The 27,571-nt window shown below is 41.3% G+C and overlaps 1 protein-coding gene across 1 annotated transcript; it reads right to left on the bottom strand.

The window, feature by feature from the left end:
• Positions 1 to 15,827: 15,827 nt before the first annotated feature.
• LOC117465121 (dehydrogenase/reductase SDR family member 7C-A-like) lies at positions 15,828 to 27,145 on the bottom strand. Its single transcript, XM_034108030.2, has 7 exons — positions 26,904 to 27,145; positions 25,340 to 25,496; positions 24,434 to 24,546; positions 22,654 to 22,864; positions 22,456 to 22,548; positions 18,910 to 19,071; positions 15,828 to 16,432 (listed from the first exon to the last, which is right to left on the bottom strand). Exons 2-7 carry the CDS (start codon positions 25,491 to 25,493, stop codon positions 16,224 to 16,226), a joined length of 942 nt encoding a protein of 313 aa, XP_033963921.1. The 5' UTR covers positions 25,494 to 25,496; positions 26,904 to 27,145; the 3' UTR covers positions 15,828 to 16,223.
• Positions 27,146 to 27,571: the final 426 nt, after the last annotated feature.

The raw sequence follows: 27,571 nt of genomic DNA on the forward strand, positions 1-27,571 counted from the left end.
AAGTACAACTTTTGTTCAGCAACACTAAAATCAATTTACCGAACAAAGAAAATAAGCCAATAAATACGATTTATTTAAATTAACCATACACAAAATAACACATTTGGTAAAATAGTTAGCCTAGATTAACACTGATTCCTACAGATCTAACTATTATGCAGATTATTATTATTTCAAACATTTTATGAGTGTATCATATTTTTAAGAACAAAGTGTGTTTGTGTGTAAAAGTGTGTTTTTTCATTGAGGACATCATTCAGATATGATCCTTTGGAACCTGATATCACTGCACACGCAAGCTTTCTTTGTCACATTGAGAATTAGAGGCTCCTTTCTCAAAGTTGTTTTTTCTTAATTGTTCAGAAAAAACATCCAATCAAGTCTTCTAAAAACCGTCTACCACTCCTCATTCATTGCTGGGTCAGAGTGTGGCAGCCTAAGGAGGCCAAGAAGGTGAGGATCTGAGCCGGGGTCAAAGCGTGCAGTGATGATGGGCTTTAGAAATCCCTGCTGGCCCGGTGCCCCTTCTGTTTCATTAGCCACCCCCTCCTCCCTTTATCAACCCCATCTAATTTAGACGAGGGGAGAGGGTGTGAGTGTGTGAGGGTGGGGGTGGGTAGGGTTGGGACTTATTGTGTATGTGTGTGTTTGGGTTTATTTGCGTGTGTGTGTGCTCTCTCAGCCAGGCAGGATGCCAGTGATGCAACCCCTTTTTCTTGCTCTGAAATAGCAGCAGACCTAATGACCCCTCTCTAATTGCACAGTGTCAATATTGTTGCATTTGGATTCCCATAGCTCTCATATACTATGCACAGAGAGGAACTTAATACGCTGGACCCTATAGCAACTTGGCTATAAACAATGATATCATGTTACAGTCACTCACTTTATTATTCTGCATTTTGGTTTTAATCTATGTGATATTGAAATGAAATGAGGCTACAATTAAAAGGAAAATATTGTAGCCTACTTGTTTTTACCCATTTCTATTTACAATTAGCTTTATTTCTATTTACAATTAGCTTTACACATCCTGATATTTTAAAAGGTTATATATGTTTTGTCACAAATTAAACTGGCCAGTAGTTAACACAAGCTGTTAGTTAGAAAACATTATTTGGCATCTATCAATATTTCAGTAATTTTCCTTTTATTTAGCATTTAAAATGTATTATTGACTTTTCTGCATTGGGTACTTGAACAATTAAAACCTAGCTACATTTTGCTAATTATACTTACTTTTACTTTTTTTTCAATGCAGGACTTTAATTTGAGTAACTGAAGGTTTTTACGTAATAGCCAGTAGACTGTTTTTCCCTGACAATAAATAGAAAAGTGTAGGCTCAAGCTAACATTAGGAATAAGAGAGATGTACTCTAGCTAGCTAAAGGTCCGGTTAGTGTGTGTGCTCCGGGGATTGACATGACTACTTACAAACAAACTCAGTTTAGTCAGGAAGTCCTCAGTGTTTCTGATAGAAAAATATATATATATATTCATTTTATTATAACTCCCAATGTTCACAGACAGTATAATAGATGATATAGTACTTTTTATTTTCTTACTCACTGCTGGATACTTTCAGTAACTGCATGTTCCGATCGAAGAGCCTGGTACACTACCAGCATGCATATGGGTTTCCAGCTTGAACATTTTGAAACAGAACAGCTAAAACTGCTGTACCAAGAGTAACAAGTCAATATGCATCACAGGATCACTGTCAAGTCAAACTGCCTTTAATATAAGCATATTTTAATCTTCTATTTTCACATTTTCCCTAACAACCGCCATGTTGCAGGATTTTGTTTTTACCCTCTATCCACAGTCGTACTGAGGAGGGCAAGTTCCGGTGGGAGAGTGAGTTCGGCAAAAACCCCTCTATATTCTCAGACATATATACAAGTCAGATTCAAGTTTCAAGGCTTTTATTGTCATTCGTACACTGAACAAAAATATAAATGCAACACTTTTGTTTTTGCTCCCATTTTTCATAAGATGAACTCAAAGATCTAAAACATTTTCTATATACACAAAATAACCATTTCTCTCAAATATTGTTCACAAATCTGAAACAATCTGTGATAGTGAGCACTTCTCCTTTGCCGAGATAATCCATCCCACCTCACAGGTGTGGCATATCAAGATGATGATTAGACAGCATGGTTATTGCACAGGTGTGCCTTAGGCTGGCCACAATAAAAGGCCACTCTGAAACGTTCAGTTTTATCACACAGCACAATGCCACAGATGTCGCAAGTTTTGAGGGAGCGTGCAATTGGCATGCTGACAGCAGGAATGTCCACCAGAGCTGTTGCCCGTGAATTGAATGTTCATTTCTCTACCATAAGCCGTCTCCAAAGGCGTTTCAGATAATTTGGCAGTACATCCAACCGGCCTCACAACCGCAGACCACGTGTAACCACACCAGCCCAGGACCTCCACATTCAGCATGTTCACCTCCAAGATCGTCTGAGACCAGCCACTCGGACAGCTGCTGCAACAATCGGTTTGCATAACCAAAGAATTTCTGCACAAACTGTCAGAAACCGTCTCAGGGAAGCTCATCTGCATGCTCGTCGTCCTCATCGGGGTCTCGACCTGACTCCGGTTCGTCGTCGTAACCGACTCGAGTGGGCAAATGCTCACATTCGATGGCGTCTGGCACGTTGGAGAGGTGTTCTCTTCACGGATGAATCCCGGTTTTCACTGTTCAGGGCAGATGGCAGACAGCGTGTGTGGCGTCGTGTGGGTGAGCAGTTTTCTGATGTCAATGTTGTGAATCGAGTGGCCCATGGTGGTGGTGGGGTTATGGTATGGTCAGGCGTATGTTATGGACGACGAACACAGGTGCATTTTATTGATGGCATTGTGAATGCACAGAGATACCGTGACGAGATCCTGAGGCCCATTGTTGTGCCATTCATCCACGACCATCACCTCATGTTGCAGCATGATAATGCACGGCCCCATGTTGCAAGGATCTGTACACAATTCCTGGAGGTTGAAAACATCCCAGTTCTTGCATGGCCAGCATACTCACCGGACATGTCACCCATTGAGCATGTTTGGGATGCTCTGGATTGGCGTATACGACAGCGTGTTCCAGTTCCTGCCAATATCCAGCAACTTGGCACAGCCATTGAAGAGGAGTGGACCAACATTCCACAGGCCACAATCAACAACCTGATCAACTCTATGCCAAGGAGATGTGTTGCACTGCGTGAGGCAAATGGTGGTCACACCAGATACTGACTGGTTTTCGGACCCCCCCAGACCCCCCAATAAAGCAAAACTGCACGTTTCAGAGTGGCCTTTTATTGTGGCCAGCCTAAGGCACACCTGTGCAATAATCATGCTGTCTAATCAGCATCTTGATATACCACACCTGTGAGGTGGGATGGATTATCTCGGCAAAGGAGAAGTGCTCACTATCACAGATTATTTCAGATTTGTGAACAATATTTGAGAGAAATGGTTATTTTGTGTATATAGAAAATGTTTTAGATCTTTGAGTTCATCTCATGAGAAATGGTGTTGCATTTATATTTTTGTTCAGTGTACATAGCAGTAGTTATGTTGATGAATATTTTAGGTCACAGGCTCCACCAGCAGTGCAACACAATAAAACAAATAAAATAGTGCAAACAAATACAATTAGAATAGAATAGAAATAATGCAAGATTTCAACCAAACAATAAAAAAAGTATCAATAGGCTACAATACATACATTATGAATTTAGTTTAACATTATATCAGACATTCTTCGATACTTCACTAAATCGACTGTTTTAGTTTGTAAGGTAAAATTGTAAATATAATTGTAAATCTGTAACCCTGTAAGGTGTCCTTGGGTGTTTTGAAAGGCGCCCCCCAAAATAAATGTATTATTATTATTATTAAGTGTCTGAGTTCGTAACAATTCTGGGGAAAGAAAATAAGGGGGAAAAAAGATTCAATTACTTCACATGATGAACCATCTCTATCACAAATGAGAACTGATGACAATAAATTAACAATAGACATTTCTATAAAACGGGGACCTTAATATTTAACTTTATTTGTTAATGGGTGATAAAATAACATGTGTGCGTAATTTTAAAGTAAGACTAGGTTATTTACAAGGGCAGCAATAAAGCCGACACATCATCAGAGCCTGACATTGGACATTGAGTTACCACCCGATACATCGACTGATAATAAATATGCAGACAATCAATAGAGAGTCTCACACATTAACATATCTAGTTAGACCTATCGGGTCTAAGATCGTGTAAGATCCCTGACACACTGACATTCTAAGTACTACAAATAAATCCAGGTCTATTTTCTAGTATAAGGATCCGTTCTTCAATTTGGCTTTTTTTGAATTTGCACATAAAGGATTTCGCAGGCCAACTGTAATGCTTGTCCCCTCGCTGATTGAAATCTCTCTGACATCCGCTGGTAACATAATTATATCTGTGGTCCCTCTCGATTTTAGGGTCATGAGAACCATTATAAGGCTTTTCTATCCAAAAGCAAGAAAATTGAAGGATTATGGTAGGCAACATTAGAAACTGCTAATCTGTCACTGACGGTGCCGTCTTATTCTTGTGGAGATTGTTGCGTGTCTGTGAGAAAGTGGAGGATATTAGAAACAGTGCCCGCTGGGATTAAGAACAGATTAAGGCAAACTTTCCCTTTAAGATTAAATATGTGTAATCTTAGAAACCAAACAAGACTGAAGGATTAGCAAGATTTTTACGACTTCAAAAAAATCCCCCTCTCAAGAGGACATGTGGTAGTAAGATTATACTTTGAAAGAATGGTTTAAAGAGTTATCTTAAAGGTTATGTCTGTCAACATTCACGTACATCAGTATGCAGTTGAGGCAATAAAAAAAAGCTTTTTCAGAATCTTATATCTGAGATTAATATTCTGACCCGACACCCGCGAAAGATGGACAACATGCAAGCTGTCCTCTTTTGACTTCTTTACCAAAACCTATATATTTGTGACCACTTGATGGCAGCAGAACAATTCATACACACAACAGTGACATATTGTCACTATAATGTTGCCGATTTACATTTCTGGAAGGAACAGAGCAACTTTAACTTGGATTTGTGTTTTTCTGGCCGCTTTATGAGGGTCATTTCAATATTCAAGTTCCTTTCAACTCTATTTTGGTCACCTCCAACTCTTGAAGGACAGATGCAACTATTTAGCTGGTAAACTATGCTATTTTTACTAGCAACACATTCTCACTCCCAACTCGTACTATAGTGACGTTATGTCAGGATCCCTTTGCCTTCACGATCAAACGCAACCTTTTTCTTACTCAATATCAAGCCACACTTATTGTTTTTACTTCTTTATTTGAATTGTATAATGTCTGCCTTTTGTTGCCGTCAGTTAGGGGGCTCAGAACACTGAGATCTGTATTGTTTCATCGTTTTCTCCTTCTAATTTTGTATTCTTTTCTACACCACACAATGTTATTTACTCAACAATAAGACACAATTATCCTTGTGTTTATGTATTTGTTTGATTGTATAATGTCGGAATTTTGAAGCTCATTCGAACACAGGAAGCTGTATTTTCAAAATAAGAGTTCATTTTTATATATTTTGTATTAACTAGACCACTAGTTTAGTGTTCTGAGAAACTGAGCAATTTAACAAAAAAACGTGTGTTAGCAATCGAGAAAAACTGTAATACTGGCAACTTCTAATTATGGGAAATACGAAAACGTCTTTTAAAACTACAATTCCCAGTAGAGACGTGCCATAGAACATGTTGCGAAATACAATAGCCAGCATGTGTAGTTCAGGTGGACTCGGTAGAATGCTGTTTTGGATAGTGTGCCGTGAATGGGTTTCATTCTATTTCCAAGTGCTGTTTGACGCTCGGCGGTTTTTCAAGCAAAGCGGAGAGAATACTTACTTACGGTGTAAAGTTCTCTAAAAGCAACTGAGCTGCTCCGACCCTGACGGAGTCCCTGACGGAGTCCCTGACGGACTCCAGAAGTCCAACATTATACAATCAAAGAAAAAGGTTTATAACGCTGTGAGAATGGGTCTGCGGAGAGCATTTCTCCCCGATCCCAACTCGTCTATTACCAACGTTCAGCGAGCTCTATGCAAGTCAATGGGACGCCCTGATAGTTGAAAGTCGAGGCTAAAGGGCCCCCACTGCGTCTGATAGTGACGCCAAGGGATCCTGACATAACGTCACTATAGTACGAGTTGGGAGTGACAATGTGTTGCAAATAGCTGTAGTTTGTTTCTGAGCATGTAGTCTTTAGGTTTCAGAGCTTTTCCAAAGAAAGCTGCGGCTGGGAATAAGGTCGATGATGAGGTCAATGGGGGGGTGACAGTGAAACACAGCAGTGACGTTTTGGCAGTGTAACCAAATCAACAAACTTCAAAGTGACTAAAAAGCTCCTTAAGGCCCTGACACACCAACCCGATTTTGGGAGTCAGAGGCCGTCAGAGGCTGTCGGGCATTCGCAGCGCCGTAGTCAGGTTGGTGTGTCCCGCACCGTCGACCGTGACACGCCTTATTTGGACTGCCAGACCCGATGCATGGCCGATTCAACATGTTGAATCGGCCATGCATCGGGTCTGGCAGTCGGACCAAATAATCACTCTGATTGGCTGTTCAGCTCGCAAATCAGTGCATGAGAAGCGAAGCGGAAGTGAGGGACGTAAACAAACGATTTAAGAAGGCACACACAGACTGCTATTCATTTTCATCTCATCATGGCGATCTGGAATGATGCAAACGAAGACCTGCTCATCACCTTGATCCAGGAGAGGCCAGCTCTGTATGATATTACGGAGAAAAGATACTCTTCTTCTTTCTTCTTCTTCTCTGTCTTCCGGTTGTTGTCTCTTTTGAATGACGAATACACACTACCGCCGCCTGCTGGTAAGGAGAGTTATTGCCACTCATGCACTGAAGTCGGTGCGGTGTGTTCCCGTGCGACACATGGCCAAAACGCAGGAGAACACGGCCAGGCAACAGCCGACTTCAGCGTCGGCTAGTCCTCTGGTGACTGCTTGGTGTGTCAGGGCCTTTAAAGCTCTGCGCTTCTAGGTAAAAGATACTTTCAAACTACACCTGGTCATTCGATCCATCGTTAAATAAATATAACGATAAGTGTGGCTTTACATTTACGTGGGCATGAATCTTCTAAATTCACACTTTATTTTCCTCTGTAAAAACACAACGACAACAACAACTATTACGTTTCTGACAGAGCTGCTGCACAGAATCTGTTTATGGGTCATTGGATTTGTAATTGTTCTCAAAAGTAAAAATGTGACCTATAGTACCCACACATGTTGCCAGATTGGCCAGGAAAGGAATATTACAGCTAATAAGTAACGTTTCTAATAATAAAATTCAATAAAATCACTAATTGTGAAATCTACCTTCATTAACATATAATTAGTAGAGTCGTGCTTTTCTATATAGAAAGTGTAATTTAAAATGTTTAGTTTAATAGCCATGGAAGAGAAAGTTGCACATCTAAAATAATCAACATTATTGGTTGGTATGACTTAATACAAAAGCTTAATATTTTTAAAATGAATATTTAATTGAGAATAATTTACAAAAATATGCAAAGATAATTGAGAATAATTATTTATCTTGCTTAACTAGACATTTATTTCCAAGCTACAAGGTCAGAAAAAGAAGAGCTTTAAACAATAATATAAAATATGTGTAAGAATAAAAACATCATTTTATATTGTTGTGGCATTGTGGTCGTAAACAAGGAACATTTATAGTTGCTTTTAGTCTATTTTTGGACACTTATATCTGTCTCCCTACACAGTTACACCACAGGCCAGAATAAAAGCACCCCAGCAACAACAGATGGACGAAAAGAACCCCACTGTGCAGACATTACCTTAATACTCATTGGAGCAATAACCTCCTCCATCATCAACCAATATGTAACCCGCCCCTCTGGTGCTGTATGTGAAAGCTTAGGGAATCATTACCATGGCCTCTGCATCACCCCCATACGTCAGGTTAGTGTCAATAACCCGGGCTTTAAAAATTGATAAGGGTGATCACCTCGCTCATGGAAAGACCAGCACACGTCCCTGCGAGGTGATTCTCATAAGTCATGCTCACATTCAGGATGCTTCACTTTCATTATTGCTTCAGGACAGTCCTCTCTGCTGTGTTTGGGCCTTATCATCATATTGCTCACACATGATTGAGAGAAACTATTAGGCTCAGATCATTCTCAGATTTTCCTGCATACTTGGATGCATTTGTGTTTGATATAGCTTTAAATCCGACAATGTAATCGCTGATACGACACACAGGGCTCACGATCTCTCCGGAAACTCTCGTTAAGCCTTTATTCATATCAGGATCTGACCTCTATTACATGCCATGAAACATACAGGGATCAGGCAGCGCCGTGTGACACATGTAAATGTGTCGGATCAAAATGCCAATTTGCAGAGTCCAGCTGAGTGCTCCGAAGAAAGAGCTTCCTGTTTGACGGGGGAAATGTCATGAAGCTGCATTTATTCATGTGGACATTAGAGACACATTCCTGTCTGCCGCCCCAGGGACAAAAGATGTTGAACTCCCCAGAGGAGAGTGACCTGGAGGACAGACGCACGCATACCAGCTGGACTAGACACCAGTGGTCTCTACTCCTCACACACACACACACACAGACTTGGAATGGCCCCTCTGACTTGACTCCTCATTTGCATCACAGAAATGGTGATAGGCCTTTGTCACAGAGTCAAGTGACATTTGTTTTCTGCTATAATGTGTCATAATGCAAATGTTATTTGTATACAAAGTAATCAGCAGAGCACATGGATCAGCATTGATTCCACCATGTAATCCTGACAGGATAATACCAGAGAGACTCGTGATGAGTGATGAGTGCTATACATCTGTATATACAAATAATATTTGTATTCCATTTAATTGTTTTTAATTGGACATTTTTATTTTAACTTCTTATGGTTATTTAGTATTTTTATTCCATTTTATTTGATTTTACATTTATTGGACACATTTTACTCTAACTTCATATGTTCATTTTATATTTTTATTTCGTTTTATTTTATTTCTATTTGACACTTTTTACTTCAACTTTCATAATAGACTAGACTAGAGCACTTAGTTGGCATACAAGGAACTGCTTTAGGCTGGTTTAGGTCCTATCTATCTGAACGCTCTCAGTTTGTACGTGTTAACGATGAATCTTCCACGCAAACCAAAGTTAGCCATGGAGTGCCACAGGGCTCAGTGCTCAGACCTATTTTGTTCACATTATATATGCTTCCGTTAGGCAATATTATAAGGAATCATTCTGTAAACTTTCATTGTTATGCGGATGATACTCAACTATATTTATCAATCAAGCCTGATGAAATTAATCATCTAAATAAAATTCAAGACTGCCTTAAGGACTTAAAAACGTGGATGACCTTAAACTTTTTGATGTTAAACATGACCAAAACTGAAGTTATTGTACTTGGCCCGAAGAATCTACGAAACAAATTATCTAAAGATATACTAACTATGGATGGCATTAATTTGGCCTCCAGTGAGACTGTAAGGAATCTTGGTGTTATATTTGATCAGGATTTATCCTTTAACGCCCACATAAAATCAATTTCAAGGACCGCCTACTTCCATCTACGTAACATTGCAAAAATCAGGCATATCTTGCCTCAAAACGATGCAGAGAAACTAGTCCATGCATTTGTTACTTATAGGCTGGATTATTTTAACTCTTTATTATCAGGGAGTACCAAGAAGTCAGTCAAGTCGCTTCAGCTGATTCAAAATGCTGCGGCTCGTGTACTAACCAGAGTTAGGAAAAGGGACCACATTACTCCTGTTCTGGCTGCCTTACACTGGCTCCCTATAGAACACAGGATAGAATTTAAAATTCTTCTTCTCGCCTACAAAGCCCTTAATGGGCAGGCGCCATCTTACCTTAAATAACTCATTATACCCTACTGTCCTACTAGGGCATTGCGTTCCAAGAATGCAGGGTTGTTGGTTGTTCCTAGAATCTCTAAAAGTACAATGGGAGCCAAAGCCTTTTCTTATCAAGCTCCACATTTGTGGAATCAGCTTCCAGTTTGTGTTCGGGCGGCAGACACCCTATCCGTTTTTAAGAGTGCGCTTAAGACCTTCCTTTTTGATAAAGCTTATAGTTAGGGCTGATTAGATTCAGCCCCTAGTTTTGCTGATATAGGCTTAGTTTGTCGGGGGACATCTTACTTCTTCCTTCTCTCTGTCTATACCTGTGTACTCTCATGTTCCGATTAACCCAGCTTCCCCACATTTCTTTCTTTTTGGTGTCTATATACGCTGGGATCCGGAGTCATGGATGATCCTGCGGTCCTGTGTCCTGGATAGCGAGGGCTGGTTCACTAGCAGGAACCACGCCACAACAATGTGATGTTTGTAAGTGTTTTCAAGTAACATGTGAATGATATGAGGGGGGTGAAGAGATGATCTGGGAGGACGAGCTGTGGTCCGTGCAGTGGGAGACTCAGAGTGGGGGTTCCGTCTCCGGCATGATCTGCGTGGGCTGATTACAGGCCCCCCAGACAATACCTGGAATTAAAATGTTAGTATATGCAGTATATAAATATGCACAGTTTAAATATAAATATTGACTGGCAGAGGATGTTGGGATGAGGGATGAAGGGATGAAGGGATGTAGGGATGGAGGGATGAAGGGATGTAGGGATGTTGGGATGGAGGGATGAGGGATGTAGGGATGGAGGGATGAAGGGATGTAGGGATGAAGGGATGAAGGGATGGAGGGATGAAGGGATGTAGGGATGTTGGGATGGAGGGATGAAGGGATGTAGGGATGTTTGAATGAAGGGATGAAGGGATGTAGGGATGTTGGGATGGAGGGATGAAGGGATGTTGGGATGGAGGGTTGTAGGGATGAAGGGATGAAGGGATGTAGGGATGGAGGGATGTAGGGATGCAGGGATGGAGGGATGAGGGATGGAGGGATGTAGGATGGAGGGATGAAGGGATGTAGGGATAAGGGATGAGGGATGAAGGGATGAGGGGCTGTAGGGATGTTGAGGGAGGGAAGAAGGGATGGATGGATGTATCACTCGGTGTGAGTCGGAAGGGGAACTGTATGGGTAGAAAGGGAGAGGGAGGGTGGGTTGAAAGGATGGAGACGAGCAGTGGCCGGAAGTGTTGCCGGATATAAATAGGGGTGGCCGTGGTTCGAGGCGGAGTTTTAGGCGTGGCCATGCTCCTGAACCTATGTTAACAATTTAACCTCATTTCACTAGCAGGAACCACGCCACAACAATGTGATGTTTGTAAGTTTATTGAAGTAACATGTGAATGATATGAGGGGGGTGAAGAGATGATCTGGGAGGACGAGCTGTGGTCCGTGCAGTGGGAGACTCAGAGTGGGGGTTCCGTCTCCGGCATGATCTGCGTGGGCTGATTACGGGCCCCCAAAAGAGTCAGATTAAAGCAGCTGACTTAAGCGTGTGCGTGTCTGACCTCGTTTAGATTGTTGCGGATGTAAGCGTGATACACTTGGATGACGAGCGGCCGAGGGTCTAGATGGTTGGATAAGAGATGCCCGGTCTAGCTGCTGTGGACGCTGCGCCGGTGCGGGAGAAATGGCTTTAATAATGTTCTGAGAATGCCCCCAAAATGTGCGGGATGTTCTGAAAGTGTTTCTGGACCAGAAACATGTGGCTTGAAAATAACATACCCGGAACGAATGACTACGTCTTCACTTCTAAATCCAACTAAACATTACCTGGAGGAGTTAGAATGATGCGCGCGCGGTTTGCCCAGCACCAGGCCTCCGTTACACTCTAAAGGGGAAATACGTTTATGCCTTAAATGTTAGGTTGGGTTGTGGGGTCGGGTTGGGTTGTGAGCGACGCCGCGGAAAGAGCGGATGTGAATTAGGCGGCAATTAGAGAGAAAGCAGCCTAGCTCATTGAATGTATTACTCCTTACTGCCTCCCTGCGGGTGATAGACGGTTAAAGTCTGAGGCGTTGCATGATGGAGAGGAAAGTGAGTGAGGTGTTTGAGGTGGTGGAGTGCTGACTATGCATGCTGAGGCCGGGTGGGAGGGGGCTCCGCATACTTGGCAAGAGAGGGATGCGCATGCTGCAAAGATGCGGCAGTAAAGCTCGGCGTCCAGAGCGCCCCAGTATGTTCCCTGATTGAACTGCTTGATGCGGCCGGCGGCTTGGCTAGCGAAGTGGACATGGTAGGTGAGCCTCCGAAGCGTAAAGCCATGTCGAGCTCAATGTGAAGATACTCATCTAACTCGGTTCTGCGTGTGGGGTAGGCTGAGCATATGACGTTGCGGTAAAGGGAGAAAGCTAGGGCGAACTCTGCTGGGGTTAAGTTCTTGGACCTCGTAGGTGATGGATTTCGCAGCTGGACTAAACCGAAATTGGTCTGTATTTCCCTGGGCTGGCTAGTGTCTGTGATTGATGGCTGTAGTAGCTGAGCCAGGTCTACGTAGTTGCCCAGGAGAATCTGCTGGCGCAAGACGGGGGACACGGGGGAAGGGTGGTAGACTGAGGAGGCTGGCTGGATGGGTTGTGTTGCTGTGGCTAGAGTGTAGCTGGTTGCACGGGGAGGAAAAACATTTGGGTGTTGGGGAAAGGATGGGGTAGGGGTAGGGGTAGGGGGAGGGGGAAAGGATAGACCAGTTGGGAAAGAAGGTACTGGGTAAGAGTCGGCTAACTGGTTAGCGTGTAGCATGGCCCCTTGGGTTACTGGGTGGGGCGCTGTTTCTACGGGGTTAGCCGCTGAAGGAGGAAGGTAGGAGGAAGGTAAGCGGGAGCTAGGTTGCTGTGGGTCGCTGAAGGTAGAGAAAAAGAAGGGATGAAGGGATGAAGGGATGTATGTGCAAGGGGATTTTGTGAAGCCTGTGAGCACAGGGATGAGAGAAAGGTTGACATGAGCTGCGACATGTCGGACACAGAGAGAGCGGGCACAGAGGGCAATACGACCTGGCCCCCACCAGGGGGTGCTGGTGAGTCGGGCTGTGTCCGTGGAGGAGGACGGCGGCCTGTGACGTCACGACCCGTGGTGCGCGCGCTGCATGGTGGTTGGCTCTGGAGCAGTCGTTGCTCTTGCCGTTGTGCTGCTGTAGGTTTTGTAGAGATTGAACAGTCTAGCCTTGTTGTCGTTTCGGCGAAAGTGGATGCCGTTTTCTCTCAGGAAACGTTGGAGTTGAGTGACTGTCCACCTACGTAGTTCGGGCTCCGTTTCAGAGCGCGGCTCCGTCCGAGAGGCGTGTCGAGTGCGCCGCTGCGAGTGGCTGGGGGCTGCGAATGAGGCAGGCTGCCGGTGGTGGGGAGATTGGAGCTGGCTGTGCCTGCTGTGGTCCCGGTTGTTTGCCCTCGCTGGCGGAGTAGACGAAGCCTGGGACCTGTCTGGAGTTGGAGGTGTCTCGTTGGGGGAGCTTGAGTGGGAGCTGTGGCGGCTGGTGTGTGGGACACTGATTTCCGAGCGCACACGGCTCCGTTCGGATGCTTGGCTTAGATCCAACTGCTGAAACGTGGATGGCGGGTAGCCGATGTCGAAGAGATCTTCGTCTGACTCCGGTGAGTTGATCAGCAGTTCGGGATCCATGGTAAGTTGAATGTTCTCGTGGTAGCGTTTAGCTTGTTTGAACCGTGACGACGCGCGGCGTGAATCACGGTCTGGCTGTCAGTCCTTGAAAGGATGGAGACGAGCAGTGGCCGGAAGTGTTGCCGGATATAAATAGGGGTGGCCGTGGTTCGAGGCGGAGTTTTAGGCGTGGCCATGCTCCTGAACCTATGTTAACAATTTAACCTCATATCTTGAGTCGTGGCTGTGGTCCTGGATCATCGGTCCTGGATGGATATCCTCGTGGATTCATCTTCCTATTATACACACATGCATTTCCAAACATTTGGACTACCTATGTTGTAAATGTAATATCTTTTCAATTTACACACGGCATCTATTGCACGTCTGTCCGTCCTGGGAGAGGGATCCCTCCTCTGTTGCTCTCCCTGAGGTTTCTCCCATGTTCCCTTTAAACTGTGGGTTTTCTTCAGAAGTGTTTCCTTGTACGATGTGAGGGTCTAAGGACAGAGGGTGTGAGGACAGAGGGTGTCGTATTGTCATACTGATATTCTGTACACACTGTGAAGACCACTGAGACAAATGTAACATTTGTGATATTGGGCTATATAAATAAACATTGATTGATTAATTGAATATGTTTTTGTCCCTTTTATTTCATTTTTATTGGAAATGTTTACATGTACTTCTTATTTCATTTAAATGTTTTATTCCATGTGATTTTATTGTATATATGTTGGACATTTGTACTTGAACTTCTTGGGTTTATTTCAGAAGAAATGTTTTTTATATTTAATTAAAAAATTATTCCCAGAATAAATAAAGTATTCTGATGAGTAATAGAGGAGCTAATAATTTGTATTAAAAACATTATAAGATCATTATTCCATGTCTATTAATCAAATATGTCATACATAAGGACAGTTATTTTATATTTAAAAACAGAACATATTGGGACACTTTTCCCCACATTAACAATTGACAGAGGGAAGTCTGCAGAGGCTGATCTCTCCAGGGTTACAGGTCATAGTGTTATTAGGTAGATGTTGCTGCCACCTAGAGGACACACTTTGAAATTACATGCACGTCCCAGGGCTCTTCAGACATTAAATATATACTTTATTCATCCTAAATAGGGTAAGAAAATGCTTGTCTCTGTATTATAAAGTAGAATTATAAACTAATATATTGTATTTAATCAGAATAACATTTTAAATAGTTTATGTAATTGTTATGGTTTTACTATCGCTTATCTAAAATCTTTTTTGGGTCATATGATGAAGATCTAATTAATTAGGGAATAATTGCTGTTTCATATTATCTAAATACCTATTCCACCATACTATTTCATGTGCTAGAAAAATACGTGTCCCAATATGTCAAATGCAGTATGCAATACTGCGTTGGTCACATTTTGTAATATGCAAGCCAGCATGCTTTTCTGGCTATTCTGACCCACACTCCTTTGCATAGTAGATACATAAGCACGAGGGTCAAAGTTCAAGGTGCCATGTTTCTAAGAAGTAGAATATCCTAACTGCATGCATGCGGTAGAACATTGGGACGCCTTTGGAAGGGCAGCTGTAGTATTAAAAGTCAAAAGAATGAGATTTGGAACGCACCTTAATCTTAGCTACTTGAACAAAGTTTTTATAATGTTGTACACATAATCAAGAAATTATATTTGAAAGTTTCAACTCCAGTGAAATGCAATCCCGTCTGCTCTGGGGTTCTTCTCCTTCTTCCTGCCACAATTATATTACATGACATTATATATAAATTAGCATTTCAAACTTTGATCTAAAGCGCCTTAATGGCTTTCAACCATGAAGATACAACTCAGCAACAATCCTCCAAGTCCATTTGCTTCACAAACAAACCATAGTAAGTGCTGGAGCAGAATGTACCTTCATCCTTTAAGTACTACAACTACTTATCTTTATTGCCTTTGCTTTGCTTCCATAAAGTGGCATAACATTGCAATTCAGAAGTAAACAAGTACCTACAAATGTAACTTAAGTAAATGTTCATATTGGAACTAGTTCTATGGTTGGAGCTAGTTCATCACATGTTTGCTTGAAATCTCTGCTACTGGCTGATAGTTCATCTGCGAACCAGACGCTGAGTACTCTCCATGGACTGTTTTTTAACATAAAGTGCATGATATCAATATTTCATTCTGATCAAGTGAAACACAAGGCACAATTCAAGATGGATATAGTATAGTAGTATATAGTTTGCTTTTATATAGCCGTAGGAGAAGCTAACAATAAACAATGATGCTGATATAAGGAAGTACACACAGTGGGACTGAATGGCATGCATTGTTTCACACGTGGAGGTACATTGAATGCAGCATGGGAACAATGGACTCTACCGAGAGGTCATAACAGAATGTACACGTGTAAGACCATAAATAATATGACAGGGATTGATTTGATGAAAATCTTAAATTTGAAAGTGCCACACACACATATGATCAGCCTGGAGCCTTAAGGGTCTGGGGCCCTTGCCTACTTTGCCCAGCTTGTGATACATCTTGAGTCAAGCACATAACACTTATGTACCACCTCCACACAACCCTTCACTTCACATGATTCCATTTCTCTCACTGCATCTGCTCGTTCAGCACTGAGTCTTTGGCCCCTGCAGCCAGCACAGCGAAGAGGAAGGAGGGGAAGAGGGAGCGGAGGTAGAGGGCCACCCGGGGGATGGGGTGGGCCAGCACCACATCCTTCCTCTTCCTGTTTACCGTGTGCATTATTTCATTGGCCAGCACCGAGGGGCTCACACCGTGGACCAAGTGGCTGCGGATGACTGTGGAAGAACACATACCGTTAGAGGTGTCTACAATAAAGGGATATTCTGAAAATGTACAAATAGTCATTTTATTTATATTTCTAGTTTTCCTTTTTAATAACTCTGAACACGTTGTGCACGTTATACTTCCACATGACCTCATTGCACTTACATTTTAATCAATAACAGCTACTGCTTTGCACACGTGTATAGTATCTAATGATTACTTTAGTGGTAAATTGGTCTATTATAGAGTATTTTTAACCGCTCCTGTATATTTAATATTTAGTTATTCTAGATATTTTATAGATATACGGTGTACCCTTGTGGATATGTATATATTATCTTTTTTTCTGTTTTCTGTGCTTGTTGAACAAAACAATTTCAATATCGCACTTACATTTGAATGAAAAACAAACGACTGCACACCTGTATAATGTATGGTATCAGAGCGTATGGTATATGGCAGGGGTGTCAAACTCAAGGCCCGGGGGCCAAATCCGGCCCGTGACTTCATTTCATGCGGCCCCACAAGAACTTGCAAATAATATAATATGTTTATTATACGTTTACATGCCGATTTACAGGAGCACGTTGCCCATAAACTACATGTCCCACAATGCATCTCTCATTTGACTTTTTTCTTAGAATTTGAAAAATGTTCTTCAAAATGTTGCTTTTTTTGGATTTTGACTTTTCTTTTAAAATAATTTTGTGACATGCGCACTGAAGAGACTTGCACTTATTTGCCCTAGACTTCTGCTTTCAGACGTAGTTAATTATGAAGTTATTACCCTATCAGATAATAATCCAATGCAGAGGCAATAATGTAATATAATACATTATTGTATATATATCAAATATTTATATATGTATTTTTATATAGTCTTAAAGTTACAACCGGCCCTCTGAGTGCAACCATAATGCCAATGTGGCCCGTGTTGAAATTGAGTTTGACACCCCCATGGGAGCCTGCCTGCAGACCTCCACTCTCAGGACAGTTCCGGTGCAGACCTCCATTCTCAGGACACCTCCACTGTCAGTACAGGAAGTGACGATTCTGACGCGTTTTTTTCCCGCCCACCGATGGACTCGTTTGATGGAAGTTTTCAAATAACAATGGAGACTCATCACGGAGGTGATGAGTCCGCCCACCGTGCACTTTGGGTCGGCCTTGGTCAAGCCCTTTTGACCCCCCCCCAGCCTGGTTCTCGTAAAAGTTTTTCACTCAAATGACACCATGGAGGAATGTAACGGGAGTTGACAGGGGACTCTGCCCTCCTCACGAGTGCCTATTTTCGGACACTTTTTTTCACTTTCCCCCGGTTTTATTATTATTTTGGCTATTTCACCCGGTTTCTACCGGGGACATGCCCCCCCCCCCCACACTCATCCATATATTAACGGATTTTGACAATGTTGTTGCATTTTTCTCCTCTCCTCTCACTGATCGAATGGCATACGCGACCCACTGTCGGAGGGGCCTCCGCGCCGGCCGATATGAAGCGTGACCAAGACGCACCGTCCAGGGGTCCCACGGGTCCCGCAGCGGGGTGGAGGTTCCCAGCTGGAACCTCCCCACCTCTGCCGCGGTGCACCCGGCACACACGGTTGTTTCTCGAACCTTCCACTGTTGTCTAGCGGGTGTAACTAAAATACAAGATGTCGTATTTATATATATATAAATAAATATATATATAGATATATATATATATAGAGATAATAAGTGTCACGATCCGATTTTATTTTGTATTTGCGTGCATTTCCTGTTTGGAAAGTGGCACTGTACCATAGACTGACTGTATACTGATAGTGGTGATTTTATTTTGGAATTCTTAGCGTGCACTTCCTGTACTGACAGTGGAGGTGTCCTGAGAGTGGAGGTCTGCACCGGAACTGTCCTGAGAGTGGAGGTCTGCAGGCAGACCCCTCTCGACACCCCTGGTATATGGTATGTTTGTATTCTTTTTTAGTAGGTCTATTACGGTGCATATCTTATTTTGTTTAATCATATATTTTGTTTTTGAATTTATAGATATTGTATAGTATATCCTTGTACTGTTCAGATGTGTATATTTACTGTTTATTTTTGTATTGTATTATATTTGTGTGCAATGGCTTGTTAACATGCTGCTATAACAACATACTTTCCTTGTTACATTGTACTTTGTATATTGTATCTACAGTATCCTAAGTTTACTTTTTTAAAGCAGTAGGTCGGTCTAGTTTAATTTATTCTGTATATTCTATATAGAATGTTCCAAAGAGATTCGATATTCTACTGTTGATGTGTATTTTCTAATCGTCTTATACCTCAAGTGCAATGCCTTGTTAACATTCTGTGTAATAAAACAATTTCCCAATTTGGGATCCATAAAGTTGAACCAATGTAATCTAAAAGACCTCACACCTTCATATCCCATTATCTACATCACCTCTGATAACGCGTAAATCATTACCCTGTGAGTCTCTTCCATTCCGGTTCTTTTACTCACATGCAGCCACAGCGTTTGTGTTGGGGGCGGGCCCCTCCTCAGGCGGGGGCTCTGAGGCGGTGATGAAGGTGTGGCTGATGGTGCTCACTTCTATCCCATACTCCTTCACTTCAGCCCGCAGGCAGTCAAAGAAGGCCTGCACCGCATGCTTAGATGCAGCATCTGAGAGGCCACACACACACACACACACACACAACACACACACACACACACACACACACACACACACACACACACACACACACACACACACACACACACACACACACACACTCACAAAGAGGTGTGTCACAGTTGTAAAGAAGTTCATTCCACACGTTGCAGACAACATTGAACTGTTTTCTGCGACAGGAAGACTTCTGTTGCGTCATATTGAAAACACATACATGTAATAGGTAATAGTTATTTAAGTTGTTTATTAATATAACTTATGAGGATTTGTACATTAATACTTTGCTATATGTGTGTATTGTTCATTTTGATGTTGGTTGTGTTCACGTGTTTGTCACATGTTTGAAATTAAACTCGGGATGAACAAAGAAATGTAAACACCTAAAACGCATTACGTTTCCACAGCACTACAAACACATCTTCTCCAATGACCTGTCGAGTCAACACCTCTCAGAACAGTTGAAACAGAACAATTAAAAAAAAGTTCTGATAACCCTCCTGTTGTCTTCGGGTCAAATCTGATCGATTTACTACTTTCATCAATCAGAACTTTTTTGTTTTACATTCAATTGCATTTAGGCTTCATGATATCCTTCACAGGAGACATTTGAACATATACAAGTGCTGATCACCACTTCCATTGAGTTTTGGATGATTTAGTCAACTTTGTGTTCCCGGTCAAAAATGACCGACATAAAGAAAAGGAATTAGTAACCATCCGGATCACATAAAACACACACACACACACACACACACACACACACACACACACACACACACACACAGATCAATTTGACACATTTCCCGCTCTTATGTGCCCATCCCCCCACATGGATCACTTCTGGCACACGCAGTACATGTTCATTGTCTATTATTTGTACACTGTAAAATATTACCATGATTTCACAATATTTAGCTGTAATATTTACAATAAATTACTGTTTTACCACTTTACAGTCTTTACCTGTAATGTTCACAATATAACACTGTAATTTAGAATTTCACAGTGAAATCAATGCAGGCACAGTTAATTACTGTGAATGTACAGGATCAATGATTACCAGGATTTCACAACATGTTACTGTATTATTTCATCGTAAAATACTGTATTCAGACCATCCTCTGTGATAACACAACCAATGAAGTGATTTTCTTGCTTTTATCGCTCTTGCTTGGCTTTAAATACAAATGTCTTTCTTTGGTGCAGGTTTTACTTAAATTGAAAGGGGCACCGCTGCATGTGCCTTAAAATAAATGAGGCAACATATACATCTATGTAACATTTAAATTGTTGTCTTGGCTTATTGTTTTCAGGTGCATCCTGGGCCTTAACCCTGAGACGGGCTCGAAAGTCAAAAAGAGGCATGGCAATTTAAACCCCCATGTCAGCACATTCTTCAGAATTTTTTTGACTTTGAGTGGATGTCTGTGTAGACAAGTGCTCCCCTCCTTGTTTTCTGTCTCCCTGGCTCCGCCTCTGCCCAGGTGCACCTGGTCTGCCCCTGGCTCCGCCTCTGCCCAGGTGTTCCAAATTCCACTCAGCCGTGTGTATATATAAAGAGAAGCTGGAGGAGAAGGATGTCTCACCTATCCTAATGCCGGAGACACTGTCCTTAGAATACCTCTTTGCCATATTTTTGCAGATGTGTTTATTTTTAGCCTGGAGGACCTGGTAGTCCAGTTTTTGCGGCTTTATTTTGTTTCCCATAGGGTTTATATTTGATTTTTGGTTAGGCGGGGGAGTTCTGGGTCCTACGGCCCGTGGTGTGGCTGGCTCGGGTTCCCTCCTTCTGTTTGTTCCTTTTGGCCAGTCCTCCAGACCTCTTTTTGTTTCCCATTTCGCTTGTGTGAGCAAACGGCTGATTATCAATACATGCTCGTTACCAAGTACCGGTTATTGTGTGTATTCTTTCATGTTGTGGGTCTCAGTACAAGCCACTACCGCGGATTAGAGGTTGGGGCCGTAACAACATTTCCAAAACACTGTAAAATGTACTTTGCACTTCAATGGAGTAATAAAAAGTTAAAATGGGCATTTTCTTTGTTGATTGAGCTGATTGAATTATGGTACAATCCCAGTCAAATTTACAATATATTATCGTATTATTTAGATTTGTATATTTACAGTAAATTACTGGCTACTCCTGCAGTACTTTCACAGTACACATTGTACATTCACAGAAAATTACTGGCTACTCCTGCAGTACTTTCACAATAGAAATGTAAAAGTACAGGCCCTTGTTGTAATTAATGTACAACATTAATGTCATATTAATGTAATTCCCCAGTAACATACTGTAATATCACAGTAAATGAAGCTGTGAAGTTACAGTATACAGTTGTACCTTTACAACAATGCATTGTAATATCATTGATGTGAAATTACAATACATTGCTGTGAAGACATTCACAGTAAATTGCTGTGAACCTTACTGTGAAAGTCATGCAACAAGTTGCCAGGTAATTATTGTGAATTCACGGTGGATATTTTTACAGTGTATATTTACTGCAGTTTTTCATGTATACCAGTAGTCTGATCCAATATGTACAGTTTGAAAGGGTGTTAAATGAAATGTGGTGATGATTAATGGTTTTTGTGTTAATGTTATAGCAGTTAAAACAGGACCGGTCAAATCTGACGCGAACACCAAAGTAAGGGGGAAACGAAGACAATAGGACGGTTAAAACAATGGCTAGCAGCATAATTGTAAGAGGAACATGTGAAAATATTATTTTCACGATTTAAGCAACGACAACAAAAACGTTCAGAACATGTTTAGCAATCATGGACGAGGAGGGAATTCTCTTGTAACAGATTTGTTTGTGATGCATAAGGTTCAAATACTTGAATGTAAGGAATGTGGAGCACGGGATGCAACCACACACATATTCTGGAAATACCCAACAACTATAAAGATTTTGAAATTGGCGTACGTTATGCAAAAGACACAAGGGAAAAAGGATCTTTTATTTTATTATTAATTTAATAATGTTAAAGCTGTAAGAAATCAATCAAAAGTAAATGGTGGAAGATGGAACATACTACTCAACAGCAATGGACAGAGACTTTAAGCCTATATCATGGACACACTGACGAAAATGGGAGAAATGGTCATTATTCAGTCATTAAACCAGCGATATAGAATTCTATTACGACAAAGGTCTTAGTAGAAGAAAATGTTAAAACAAACAAACTTATGAGAATGCAACTCCAAACTGCATTTTTTTTGTATCATTTGTGTTTGTATAAATAGCAGTATAATATGTTGGGTGCGTGTACATGTACATGTACAAGTGTGTGTGACATGTAATGATTGAAAACAATAAGAACTATAGGGGAAAAAATGGTTGATTAAAGTTATTTTGGAAACTCACATGAACTTCTGAATGGGACAGCCAGTCTTCCCTGGATACTGTTGACCAGCACGATGTGGCCGGATCTTCTCGAGATCATTGTTGGAATAATGCCTGCCACGTAATATGGACAGATTAGCAATGTAAAAAAAAGATCACTATGAAACCATATCATAGAAAAAGCAGTGGTGAAGGTTTTCTCAGGAAGGTCCAGCCCACCTTTAGCCAGAGTGCTGGGGCCGAAGTAGTTCATGTCCATGATGCTTCTGTCCATTTCCAGGGAGACACTTTGCACCGGAGCCTTCAGCTTCATGCTGCTGTTAGAGATCAACACATCCACGCAGCCGTAACAATCCACCACCTCTGACACCACGTCCTCCATGCTGTCCATGTCGCTGAAGTCCACGATCACCAGCTTTGGGGCGAACGTCTGGGGAGACACAGGGTTGTACTCTGTGTACAGTAATATGTTTTGTTTGTCTAGCATGTTCATATTATCACTGAATACAAAAGTTATACATTTTCTGTTTTCTTGCTTTAAGTCAAATGAGAAAATCAATACCATTCTTAAACGTCTTTTTTGTCCAGCTGTTTTTTCCCAAAATATCAAACTACCCTTTTGAAAAAGAAGGATCAAGTCATATTATTGATTATCTAATGGTTTGAATGTATTCAGGGTCTCTTAGTTTGTTGTGTGGATATACAATATTATACTTATCAGTCTTGAATTACCTTGTTTTTGTTCAGATTTCGACACAATCTTCAAATTCATCACTTGTTCTCATTACAAAAACATATGGAAGTTTCCCGTTATATCAAATAGCAGCTTGTCTTGGCACGTTTCTTAATTCAGGGCACCCTGGTGGCTGTTTCTGATATGACATCCGCCTGGGGAACTCGGTCTACTTCAACAATAATAGACCTCAAATGACTCGAAACGATCATTTCTTTCTAAAGTTAACAAGGCGCATTGTTAATATTTATTAAGACACACGTTACTTCGATGAAGTCATGTGTTGTTCTCATAAGAAATATGTCATCTTTGGGTAGTAATAACAAGACAACAATGCTATCATATATACCAGGGGTGTCAAACTCAAGGCCCCGGGGCCAAATCCGGCCCGCGACTTCATTTGATGTGGCCCGCAAGAGCTTGCAAAGAATATAATACGTTTATTATACGGTTACATGCCACTTTACAGAAGCAGGTTGCCCATAAACTACATGTCCCACGATGCATCTCGTTTTGTGACATGGCACTGAAGAGACTTGCAATTATTTGTCCTGGACTTCTGCTTTCAGACGTAGTTAATTACTAAGTTATTACCCTATCCGATAATAATCCAATTCAGAGGCAATAATGTCATATAATACATTATTTTATATATATTATATATTTGTATATGTATATTTATATAGTTACCACTGGCCCTTTGAGTGCAACCATAATGCTAATATGGCCCGCGATTAAATTGAGTTTGACACCCCTGATATATACCATTATATAATACAAGAAAGGTCCAACATCAAGCTACACCTCCAGTCAGTGATAATGCACACATCTGCCCTGTCCTGTGTGTAGGGGACAGGACAGCATGCTGTCAGAGAGGATATCCTGCTGTTGTGTTGACACAAGGTGGAAGTGGTGATGTGGGAGGTGGCGACGCACAGAGGACTATCACAAAACAAGGACAGAGCCTGTTACTCCTGCTTTCAAAAGATATTGGTGCCTTTTGTTCATTCTTTATGACTATTTAAGGTTTTTGTTGCTTTATGTATTTGGTCTTCAGACAATTTGTCATTGTACTGCCAATATTTCCAGTGTACACTAACAGAGAGGACATAGTAGTGTTTACTGCGGCAGCCAATGCATTTAGTTTCTAAGCTACCATAAGATGACTCACCACCACAAGACAAGTACTGGTTTTAGTTTGGAGGACCAAGTTTATGATGCTTCATATAAATATGAAGACCAGCATGCACATTTCCATTTCCTCACCTGGCTGGGGTCGGAGTCGTTGGTCAGCTGGTCATACAGAGACTCCAGTTCATCCCAGGTATTCCCACACAGGATCAGTCTGGCACCCCCCTTGTGGAAGAGATGGGCACACTCTGAGTGGAAAGAAAAGAACTAGTGAATAACGTAACCTTGTAAAGGGTTAATAGGAGATTTGTTTTGTATACGCTTTTTTGTTAACTTGATAAGAGATCGATAAGAAGATGATATGCTAAAAAAGGCTTCAGCCAGCTGCTGAATAGCTTATGTAGAAAAAAGGAACTGCTTACTTGGCTCTGAATATGGCCTCCAGCTGCTCTAAAGTTACACTTAATAATACATCTTGTAAAGGAGAGTTAAGTGTCAGTAAGAGTTTGTATATCCTTTATGCTTAAAAATAACTTAGATTGGATTGAAATTAAACAGTGGGCTTAGTTTAGCATTAAGTCTGGGTGTAGGCCCAAGCAGGAAACAGCTAGCCTCTGTCCAAAGAGGAAAAAAGAAAAGCACACTTATTCAAATCTTGTATCATGTGTTTAAAATGTACAAAAAACGAATTATTTGACGTTTGGAAAGAGCTAGCTTGGTTATTCACCTGTGCTTTCTGTCTTACGCTAAGCTAACAGCCATCTTGCTATTGCATGATATTTACGTAGGCCTACAGATATGTCAGACTGGTATTGATAGAGACTCACAGAAAAACAGCCAAAGAGGGTATTTCCTGAAAGAGAAAACGATTGCGTCTTATAGCCACTTGTATTCATAACACAATATTCCTGAAAGTGAATAGTTCCTAAACTCCCAAGGATAAGTGTAGTGCATTTTCATGGAATCTGACTTTTACACTTCTTGCTGACAGACAGGGTAAACCAAAACATTTATGGCAATATAAGGTAAGTTGAAATGTACCAGTTCCCAGCCCGGACACAGCATCAGTGATCACCACCACTTTGTTTCGCACTATGGACTGGGACATGAAGTGTATGACCTCTTTGTAGATGTAGTACACCCCTGCTGCCACGACGATCAGCAGGGGCAACACCACCACGGAGGGCAGGGCCATGTTCTGTAGGGAGAGGACACGGGATCAGTTCTGGGAACAGCTACAGACATACTGACTGCTGTATCAGGAGAGACATCAGTCTGAGCTCACAGGACACATGGGATCAGGCTAAGAGGTCTCCTAAGGAGTGGCTTGTTTGTGGTGTAAACAGACTACAGTGTCAATAACAGAAAAGTGCATGCCCAACACAGCTCAGTTACCTGCATGCTAAAAAGAGATCCTCTAGAATATGTTCTTCATTTATAACTCCTCTTTTGTACGTGGAATCAATTCAACAAAGTAAACCAATACATGTTTCTGCTTCAGCAAATGAGTAAGCTTGTGATGCTTGTTATCAAACAGGGTGATACAATCTATTGTGTATATTACAGTCTACAAAGATATGATGGTTATCTGTGTAAGATATTCTACATTGGCAAGAAAGTGAATATACAAATGACAAGCTATTTCTATAAAGTGGACATTAAATAAACGCTATATGATAAATGACTTCAGACTGCCCGAGTCATTTGTCCTGTCCATATATCTTAAGATACTTACAGACATGTATCAGATCTAGATTTCTACTGATTGTGTACATTTTGAGAATATCTCTCTTTTTTTGCTGAAAGTCAAAAGAGAACATCAATACCATTCGAACTGTAATCATGTCCCAAAATGTCAAATTAACCCAAAAAGAACTAACAGATTAACTCATATTATGGATTATTTTATGGTTTAATCTCGTGGTTTGTTTTGCAGCTTCACAATATTATAATTGCCAGTGTTTCATTAAACCTGTTTGGATATCACAAATGAGCTTTGTGCAGTAATACATGTAGCCATTAGTTAAAAAGAAAATGTACTTTCCTGTCAGTAATTTGTCCTTCCCATAAATCTAAAGATACTAACAGATACATATCAGATTTTGTATTCCTTCCATATCTATATTTGCTTGGCTCTGACACACGTTATTTTGTTCTTCGAGGCTACAGAGTGGCCTACAAAGTAATAATGTACTTTTGGTGGCAGACACTGACCGTGTAAATTGAGTTTGAGAACAGCTAAAAATATATTGTTGCTCTCTGCCGCCAAATAATTCTTGCACTGTGGACACCTCCCGGATATTGTCATATGATACCCCAAGAGGGGGCAACTGAGGAGGCTCACATTCATAAGGAAGGGATGACCTTAGTTGCCCTTAGTTGTTAGTGGACATTAGTTGTTACTTGTGAGAAAACACGTTAAAATAACCTTTAATCCACTTAAAACTGGTATTTATGATGGCTCCAGGACCCACGTTCCACCTCAGCCTGCTCTTTGAGCTGGCACATGATTGGATCCACTGGATTAGTCAGTTTGTGAGTGCAAATCTACAGCAACCACGCAACAGACCACACCTGTAATCTGTGTTATTCTTGGTTCACTTACATCATGAACAGGGTGCTAATCCTTCAGAAGACTGGCTGTTGTTTTTCCGGATTTAGTTGAGTTACAGACGTCCCTGTCCCTCTAATGTCCCTCGTCCATTCACACCGCTGTGTTCCCCTGTCCGTCTGTCCGTCCTGCTACTGTCCACTGGAACCTACTGCTTATAATAGCCTCTGCTGCAGTCAGCCATTAATACACAGACGTGTGTGGGAGCTGAGGCATGTCCCCTTGTTGCCAGCATGTAGGGATGGACGACAAGTGATAGTCTGAGTTGATTTAAGGGGCAAGTGTTTGCATATTAATGTGTTTTTAAGTATACTTTCCAACCCATACATGATTTGTTAAGGCCCCTTTGTTAGGTTAGAATACAGCTTTTATACTGCATTTATTCTAATTCATTACATATTTATAGAAAAAGGAAGTGCTGTACTTTGCAATTTTGAGGTACTTTTCTTGGATATTCCAATATTGCTGTATCATACACAAGCACATTTAAGAGTTAGATATAGCACTTTTTTACAAATTAAACTACCAATACATAAATACAATGCCTTGTTTTACATGCTGCTGCAACGAAAACAATCCCAATGTGGGATCAATAAAGTGTATCTTATCTTTATTTATCTTATAAAGGTGTCAAGATGAACTCTAACCTCAACTAAATACAA

This window comes from Pseudochaenichthys georgianus, chromosome 19, assembly GCF_902827115.2.
Source record: "Pseudochaenichthys georgianus chromosome 19, fPseGeo1.2, whole genome shotgun sequence".
NCBI classification, from domain to species: domain Eukaryota; kingdom Metazoa; phylum Chordata; class Actinopteri; order Perciformes; family Channichthyidae; genus Pseudochaenichthys; species Pseudochaenichthys georgianus.

Excerpts from the sequence above, each read along its gene's own strand:
- LOC117465121 (XM_034108030.2), bottom strand. The coding sequence starts at position 25,493 with ATGGCCCTGCCCTCCGTGGTGGTGTTGCCCCTGCTGATCGTCGTGGCA. Across the intron at positions 24,547-25,339 it reads TGTGTCCGGGCTGGGAACTG|AGTGTGCCCATCTCTTCCAC; the intron begins GTACATTTCAAC and ends CTTTCCACTCAG. Across the intron at positions 22,865-24,433 it reads ACGACTCCGACCCCAGCCAG|ACGTTCGCCCCAAAGCTGGT; the intron begins GTGAGGAAATGG and ends GTGTCTCCCCAG.